Source organism: Geospiza fortis, unplaced genomic scaffold, assembly GCF_000277835.1.
Source record: "Geospiza fortis unplaced genomic scaffold, GeoFor_1.0 scaffold19, whole genome shotgun sequence".
NCBI lineage: Eukaryota > Metazoa > Chordata > Aves > Passeriformes > Thraupidae > Geospiza > Geospiza fortis.
In genome coordinates this window covers 1,074,204-1,083,717 of record NW_005054465.1, presented here as the reverse complement: position 1 = coordinate 1,083,717, position 9,514 = coordinate 1,074,204, and the positions used below count along the sequence as shown (strand labels likewise).

The 9,514-nt window shown below is 37.6% G+C and overlaps 1 protein-coding gene across 1 annotated transcript in view; it reads right to left on the bottom strand.

Moving 5' to 3' along the window:
• Positions 1 to 8,305: 8,305 nt before the first annotated feature.
• The window catches only part of LOC102033965 (type-1 angiotensin II receptor), a 15,146-nt gene continuing 13,937 nt past the window's right edge, over positions 8,306 to 9,514 (bottom strand). The window contains 1 exon segment of the mRNA XM_005431683.2: positions 8,306 to 9,514. This exon segment is cut by the window's right edge and continues 12 nt beyond it. Coding sequence (XP_005431740.2) covers positions 8,838 to 9,514 — 677 coding nt within the window. The 3' untranslated portion in view covers positions 8,306 to 8,837.

Sequence of the window (9,514 nt, the reverse complement as noted above, 5' to 3'; positions counted from 1 at the left end):
CTGCTATATTTTACCTTTCTTTATGGTTCCAAGCTGATGGTGAACTCTGCAGTGGTGTTTGGAGTGAGCTGTTTTGTGTCTGAAGTTTTGAGCCTCTTTTGGGGTTATAGGGTTAGGATTACCTTTCCAAGTTTATTGAAATAATTTGATTAGGTGAAAGACAAGATTCAAATAACATTAGAGAATACCAAGACAGAGAACCTTGTTTGGGAAACAAAAGAAAACAAAATGAAAAGGGCAATACATAATAATATGAAATAATGATGAAATAATATGAAATAATAATGAGCCTTCAGACCACTTCTGCCTGTTAGAGAGGCTCTTAGTTTGAAATTGTACCATTTTCAATGTAATGAAATTAATAGTGGGTAACACAGCTCTAGGAACCACAGCTGCATTGACCTGTCTTCCAGTATTTATTGTTCAGTGTATATTTTAGTTTTTATCCTCTGTTAAAAGAATATTTTATGTCCTGTAACTCAGAGACCCTCTGAAGGAGAAAGAAATACTGGAATGACTGCCAGCAAAATCCTGTCAAATGTGCAGTCAGCAGTTTGCATCTGAAATACTGTCTACATTGTGATTCAAAGCTTGTGCAAAAGAATGTTTGTTTGTTTTCAAATTTGTTAGAGACCTCTTGAGAGTTGCTCTGTGCTTTTGGGAAATCAAACATTTCCCAAATTAAAAACATATAGGGAAAGTCTTATATTCCTTTGTTTTCGGTGAAAACACATATTTAAAAACAATGTGGGATTAACACAGTGTGTGTTGGAGCAAATTGTTGGTATTGCCCATGTGTTTTTCTCCTTTGTTATAATGAACTTAACCCCTAGAGAGTATTTCATGCATAGCTGTTAGGAGAAAAACATAGGGTGGAAAGCCCAAAATTTAAGTGTAGACATGATAAATTAAATGCAAGGCTTTGCCAAACAAAAACAAGCCCTAGTGTTTGTTCTAGTCCATACTTCCAGTGCAGTGATGTGTTAGTATGTGCTGGCTGGCAGTCAGTTATCAGTAACTGAAATATTGTAGGTATTGCATAGGAGTTGAATTTCAGGGATATCTCTACCCACAATAATTTTTGTTCAGGATGTCATTGCCTCCATGGCTGTATGGGGCCGGGGGAGTACATTTTATTTTGCAATAAGTGAAACTGGATTCCATTGCTGTGCTCTGTGCACACTGATCTCCTGGGCAGGTTTGGATGCCAGGGTGATGATCTCCTTGGAGCTGGGAGTTCTGGAGCTTTGTGGTGTTGATCAGCTTCTCCTGTGACATAACCAGATCATCAATCAAATGATATGTCAGGAGAGATAAAGGCATGTTCTGTCACAGGATGACCTTGTCAAAATAATTGAACTAACTTGGCAGAAAATTTAGCCTTTAAACAGCTCCAAGATAAGCAGTGAAGTGTAAGGAAAACTCTATCTTGCATGAAAAGTTTGCAGTTGACTTTTGGGCTGGAACTGGGATAAAAATTGGAATATGCCTTTAGCTTTTTTTTTAATGTAGTGTATACTTTCTAGTGTCTTGACAGTATTGTGGTTCGGTTCCACATTTAAATCAAATGCATATTTCTGGGTCATAGTACTGAATGTTGACATTTTGGTACTGATCTGTCAAGCACTTAAAACATATTTGATGTACACATTAGTGGTGAATCCCTCATGAAAAGAATTGTAGGAGCACATCCCTTAGTAGAATGTTATCTAAGTTTAAGCAGTAAGTACAGTGTATTTTTTCCAATAAATGTTTTAAGTCGTCTTTAATTAACAGGATATTAAATCACAAATATTGCTGATTAAAGAAAAAAATTGAGCAACTGCAGAATTTCTAGGGTATAAGTTGTACAGATAATGTACATTTTCTAGAATCAAGTGTTCATGTCAGACTCTGTACATGGTTCTCCTCCATGTTGCTGAGTTAAAGATAAAAACACAGTTGCTTGTAGGGTTAAGGAGAGACAAAACTTGAGAGAAACAGTCTAAACATACAGTATGAAGAGTAAGTTAAACTGACACTTATTTAATGTTATTTTGTATTGTTTTAATATTTTCAGTATTTCAAAATACAACCAGTCTGGTGTAGATGGCTCTGTGAAAAAGGTTACTGCTTTTGCAGCTGTGTTAGACAGAAAGCTGTTGAAAATGTGTTACTTTCTTTTTAAATAGAGCAGTCCATATCTGCTGTGTACTCACATGTAAAAATGACAGATCACAGTACAGAGAGCCATCATAGATAAGCAGAGAAAATAAAAAATAACAGAAATATAATTATTCAGAATTTAACACGTAAAAAATGGCACTGTATAATACAGTCTAGTATACAGAGTAGGCTTTCTACTGCTTCTTTCCATTTGTATCTAGAATAATCACGTCACAAAAATCAGGTTCAACACTAACAATGCTCTGGCAGGTGACATTCCATCTCAGGGGCACCCTTTTATGTCCTGTCTTTGAAAGGCATCCTGCAAATCATACACGTGACCTCACTTTATAGGTGCTGCTGTACAGAAAGAGGGCTTTGGGTCTGGAATCTTGCTTCTCATGCCTGGAGATCTTTTTACAGTGCAAAACATAATACTTATAGAAGCTTAAAAATTACTTAAGTGACTATAAACTTGTTGTAACAAAGTTATTTTCGATCCTTTAGTGTTTCATAGGTGATTTAAAAATTAAATAGCACTACTGTAATACATATTTTCACAAAATTAATTTATTTCCATTTTGTTTTCTGATTTAGCTCTTTTGGTTTTTTTTTTTTTTTTTTGGGTGTAGTTGTGTACTGTGTGATAAACTAAGCATGAGGAAGATTCAGGCTTAGCTAAGCAGGAGGAGGATTCAGGCTAGATATGCAAAGCTCATCTAAGCCCATAGGCAGTATGTTGTTTCCCTTTCCTAGGCATATAATTATCTGGTGGATTACAAGTGCATAATTCAACTTTTTTTCTGAAAGAAAAGCCAATAGTAGCAAAGTGGCTGCTTGTATCTTACGCACATCTCTTAACTTCAACTTTTCTGTTTATTCATTCAATTTCACAGAAATGGCCAGGTTTGCATTTGCTTGAGCATATGAGTTGGAGATGTTTGAAATTCTCTGTAATTCTAAGTGGAATTGAAATTCTCTTTCAGCATTTTCTATTCTTTTTTGCTTTATTATTTTTAATTATTTGGCTGACTTCGGTTAAAAAAAAAAATTTAAAAAATGTTACTTAATGGGGTTAATTATCTTTACAGCTTTGTATTTGTTCAGCATCTGTCCTTGCTTTCCATCCTTTTCTAACAATTCTTCACCTCTCATCACTTGTGATAAAGCTCCAAGGTGTGGCTCTGTCTGTCCTCCTGCCCCAGAGCCTTTGCTTAACTGTAGCCTAACAATATTACCAGTACACAAAGCTGCCAATACACAAAGCTGAGGAATAACTCATATACATGGAAAATAAGTTATACAGCAGATAAGCCATAAAAATTTCATAGGCCCAACCTTTAGCTGTTTTTCACTTTTTCCCAGTATGTGACATTATAAGACACGGTATGAAGTAGGGTTTACTAGAGATATGCTAAATACTAAATTCTATTTTATTTTCATACAAATTGGAAATGGCAAAATCCAATCTACCATTCATTTCACTGTCAACCCCTCCTTCCCTTCCCAATCTCTTCTTATCATATTGTCATATCTTATTATCATCAGGTTCCCTTCTGGAACCTGATGCTGTTTCCACTGCAGCCACAGTACAATGTGGCACTGCTTATATTCTAAGTGGATCTATTTACATGGAATCCTCAGCTACAGGCAGCCTGAGTAAGGCTGTTCAAGGCCATAATTCGTAATGTAATGTGGTCCTGTATTGAACACAGTATTCTAAATAAATCTGTCCCTAAAATTAAATTCAGTTTCTAAAAGGTTAAGCCTAAATTTGGCTCCAAACTCCAACTTGTATGTAGGAAAATTAGCAATTTGCTAAGTCTCCACTCAGTAAACTTCATTAGCTTAGTCTGTTCTGGGGTACAGACATGAATTACTGAACTGCTGTTGTACAAGTGATTTTGGAGCTAGCTGGGTGTCTTTTCCAATAAGAATTGCAGACACAACCTGTTCATCTCAAAGCTTAAGGGAGAGCTGGATTAGGATCAGGGTTAAAAGTAATGAGGAATAGTGGTATAAAATGTTACAGCATTACACAGAAGTACTTTAAGGATGATATTGCCTAAAAAATATTCATATATACATATATATAGCTGTAGTTACACAGATAACAGTATAGCACTTACAACAACACAGAAACAGATATCTTTGCTTTGGGTGCTTAACACAGAAGTGGAGATGACTTTCACAAAGGCATTTATTGATGGCCTGTGTGGTTTTACTAATACTTCAGACAGTGAAAATTTTTATATAATCAAGGTAAGGTTCTATGATATAAAACTATGGCTATTGAGATAGAAAACATTTAACGTCCATGAGTCACAAATTACAACTGCACGAAAATATTGAAAAGAAAATTATACCTAGTTTTTGTTATCTAACTTGCTAACTACAAAGCTGGTGCCCATGGCACTAGTTCACTAAAAAGATCACACAATGCTGTTCTCAGACATGATCTGCTCTGTCCCTATCCCTTGAGTGTCCTGCCACATCTGCAGAGCTCGCTGGTGACACTGAGCTTGAGCTGGGCTGTAGCATTGAGGGTTTGTTAGTTCAGCCTTGGCTGGGAGGTCCCTGTGGAGGTGCACTCAGTGACTGATAGAACAGCCCTCACTTTGCACTAAGCTGAAAGATTTATTCTTTTTGTCTGTGTGTGTTTTTCCCCCCAGTCTGTTGCAAAACCAAAAATAAATATTTACATTTAATATTTACAAATTCAGCAAGTCCCTGTTTTAGGCCTTCAACCACCCTCTCCCAAGGATTTGTTTCTCCTTTCAGCGGCAAATATTTCCCTGGGAATACCTACACTTTAGTATACTTAGAAAGGGAGGTCAGGTTTATCAAAAGAAACATTTGCTGAAGCTGTTAAAGCAAAACTAGAAAACTTATTCTATTCTCTGCTGCCGTCACAGTTTCACATAGACAATCGAAACTATCACCTAAATAGTAATGCTGGCAAGGTAAAGGACTTTTGGTCTTGTGCTTACTCTGCAACCTCTTGATTAACAATGTAAACACGAGGAAATTGTTAGGCCAAGAAGCCAGATGAATTCCTGCTCTATCTGTAATGGTTTTGTTGGAATTTGGGCTAACCAGTGTAGATGATACAGTATGATTTAGGACGGGCGTACAATGGGCAAGCAAGTAGGGAGTAGAGCACAAAACATGAGTCATAGAAAGTACTATTGAACAATAAATAGAAATAGATATTATGCATGTACATGTCAAATGTGTAATTTAGTAATTATTCAGCAGAAATAAAAGATGTTCATTCAAATAAATCAAATTGTGGTGGAACAGGGGTTGTAATGCCTGCATTGAGGGTTATATGCTGTTCTCATTAATACTGACTTGGGTTCCTCGCAACAGGAGGGTACAAGGGCAGACTAAGAGGTTGTAGTACTTTATTCTGGTCATCACAGGAATGAAAAGCACTGTGCATACTCCTTTTAAAAACAACTGCATACTATTGCATATTAATAGTTTCAACCTTATGTTTTTTAAGCTAATGGGAGCTTTTTCTTAAAATCTACAGCTAGTTTTCTTTTGATATTAAGAGGACTCGATCCAAAGTTCCCCAAAGATGGCAAAGTCATACAGATCCAAATCTTACTCCCTCCTTTGCTGGCATTGGGTAGGTCCTTGCACCAAAGAATTTTCTGCCCCTCAGTAGGGACCACAGGGCCAAGGGTCCCCAGCAAAGGCCAGACTGTCCCCTCTGCCTGCCCCATGCACAGGTGGGCAGGCGAGTGTAAGGCTCAGCAATAATGTGTTTCCCAGCACCTGCCTTGGTTGCAGATACATGATAGAGGTGGTGTGGGTACCCATCCTGTGGGCTCTTCTCTTAGCTGTCAGTTTGGGGTGTTGTGAAACTGCAGCATCTGGTTGTACACAGTAACTCTGTGTACAAGCTCTGTGTCCAAGGAGTTTACTTTCTGCTGCTACCCAGTTAGAGTTGCTGGAAAGTTTTATCTCTGGGTTCTTTTCAGTATCTGTTGATTTGTTGTTTTGTTTGTGTTTTTTTTTTTTTCTTTTAAGGACCTAGCATATTTGGCAGCTGATGATTGTTTCCTTACTGCTTAGGAGAACAAAAATTGCCCTGCTTTATTTAGGAAAGCTTTCCCCTCCACTTTCTTTGCCTATCGATTCAAGGTCTGTGCTGCCCTCAGAGCACACCAGGTGCAATCCCTTCCTACATTTCCTCCAGCAACACAGCTGAATGTACACACTCCTGCACATGGCACAGGCAGATGGAGGTGGCACCAGTAGCTTAGGATACACAGCCTTTTAAAAGTGCAGGATCTGGCATGAAATGATCAAGATCAGTAACCAATGGCTTTGATTTTTATGTCTTCTCTTTGAGATGGCTCTTGTAGTAATGCAATCAATGTTTTGCAAATGAGCTCCCTGTTGTGGTCTCTGGGGACACTGGGTTGCAGTGACCCAAGGGATGAGCAAGTGATGAGAAAATGTTTGCTTAGACCCTGTCAAGGAAGTTATTGGCCACCCAGATGGACAAGTTTGTGTTTTATTTATAGAGGAGTTTTGCCACAGATGAGGATCTTCAGATCCTTCAGGTGGCAGGGAAGTGTTGCTGTTTCTTCCTGTAACAACTTCTGAGATGTAAAGCAAATTTGTGGCTGCATCCAGCAGGTGGCAAGCACAGCACACAGAATTATGGCTGGACAGAGATGCTTCTGCCAAGGGAAGCGTCCAATGCTGCTCAGCATGTGCATGTGTGTCCGTGAACAAAATATACAGATAAATGGCAATTTCTGCCAGTCCTTTGTCAGCTTAGAGAGGGGCACCTGTCCCCTTCTGGGTGCTATTGATAATGCATGGGATTATTGCCACATTCAATTTAAGCAAATGGCTGTCTCACATGTAAGCATATGAGCTAAACAGAAAGTATTCAGTATAACAATTTAAATATATCTTTAAATGACATAGTTAAATGGTGTTCAGACTTCAAATGTCAAGATATTGGCTTGCAATTAAGTTAACTTAAAGTTTTAATGAAGGAGAGTTTTTTTGTCATACAGCTTTAGAAGTTGTGACTTGTCACAGTGCCTTGCTGTATTTGAGTAGACACGTTGTTCCCACTTTTGCAGCTGGAAGAACAAAGGCCAAACTGAAAAAAACTTCCCTTAGTATAAGTGAATGAAAGAGTAGGAGGATTTCTAGACCTGGTTGTAGTCCCATTTTTTTCCTTAAAAGTGTTAAACTGCAGAAATAACTGATTTTTTGTGTTTTCATTTTGATCATCAGAAAATATGGATAATCCAACCATGCATTACTTGAGACAAAGCCACATTAGATGTATGATTTTGAAGAATATAAGTACTGTAAATTCTCAAGGGGCATGTAATTTTCTACATGATACATGTAAAGTTTTGGATTTTTTCTTAGGTTTTGTAGTGTCAAAAAGTACTTATGAATTCATTTATCTTTGAAGACAACAAATGGGTGTAATCAAGCATAAATATTATCTGAAGCTCATTATTTGAAGTAAAAAGGACATGGGGATATCATTGGTGGAAACTTCCCACAGTGCTTGTCTCCTTTTGACTTGATTTGTACTGAGAATTTGAGCCAGACTTTAGCTCTGATTTATGCTAGTATAAATCTGAATTTGTTCCATATAAATAAAGAATGTTCTACAGGGAGAAAATACACTGGGCATAATTTTAAATAAATTCCATAAAAGCCAAGAGTAAAGTTTGATCTTGGATGTTTTGCGATGGCACTAAAAGTATTATTAGTTAAACTGATGCACAAGCATTGTCATAGTTTTGCTTATCAGTGTATGAGTTCACTAAATGTGCAGGAATTTGAAATTTTTTAATTTTAGTCATACAGAGTATGGAGTCAACTCCCTCTGTATGTAAAGTTCTTCAAAGTCAGGGTGGGTTATTATGAAGAAAGGCTCAGTGAACCCCATTTCTGTGCACATACATAGTTATTTTTTTAACTACTACTAAAATACCCACTGAGATATAAATGTACATTTCTGAAGCCATGTTTGAAATGTATGACTAGGAATATAAATCTAAAAATATATTTATTCTATATTTAATAAATAAATCTGCATTTTATTGCATATATTATTATGAAAAAATTGCCATTAAAAAAATAGTAGCATAAATCAGAATAAGACCAATTTCAAGGACCTTAAATTTCCATTTGAATTTAAAATTGGGCCTCTATATATAGCATATATTTGAAAATATATTATAAATATGATTATAGGACATTCATGTAATTAAAAATAAACCAACAAAACAAAAACAAAGCTCCACTTCTTCAACAGAATAGCTCACATATATGCAAGTCAGGTTCTTTGTATTTCGTGTTATTTATACAAGCTTTTCCTTTTGAAACACCTGTGAACTTCAGTTAGGAGTTTTCCCTGCCCTTCTTTTGTAGTTCCAAGCAAACGGTGGGATGTGGCAGGAACTCTGACACACCTGTCCAACACTTAGGCTGCTTTCAGTAAAGTGAAATGAAAACGAAGCAGTCCTCTTTACAACGGAAGCTGTAAGGCCGCTGCTGACTCTTTGCAGTATGATTTCTCTGAGGTGATCCAGTGTTGCTGTAATGAGCTGTGATGTTCAGGACCGCAGATGAATCTCGTTGTTCTTGGTGCTTCACACACAATGTTGTTCAGAAGAAGAACTTTGTGCAGTGCCTCAATCAGTGTTGAAAGGCCCGGCAGTCTTTTTGGTGTGCAAGCGGATATTTTCTGGGGGCCGATAGGAGAGGGAGCTCATTTTGGTTGTGAGGCTTGGATGTGTGCTGACATTCGGTGGGATGTATTTTATTAGCTGAAGGAAGTATTTTTTAAAGTTTTTTCCAAAAAACACATAAAAAAAGGGATTCAGACAGTTGTTAAAGTAAGCGATACAAATGGTGAAGGGCATAGCTGTATCCACAATATCGGTGATTTTGCAATCTGTTATTACGTGTAATTGAATCAACACATCCAGAAAAGTGAACACTTGATGAGGAATCCAGGAAAAGAAAAAGAAAAACACAATTGCTACAATCATCTTGAAGATATCATCATTTCTAGTCTTATTTTTTTGAATTTGATATGCCTTCTTCAGAGTCTTCCAAATTAAGGTGTAGCTCGTTAAGATGATCAGAAAAGGAACTAAAAAGCCCAGCAGATTTTTGGATAAGCCTAACCCGACCCGGAGGGTGGTGTTGTTGCTCTCGTAGCGGAAGCCGCAGACCGTCATGTTGAGGTTCTCGGCAAAGAATATGTTGCGGTGGATGATGACGGGCAGGCTGGCCACGCCGGCCAGCAGCCAGATGGCCACGCAGGTGCCGCGGGCCACGGACACCGTGCGGCGGATGCGCGACT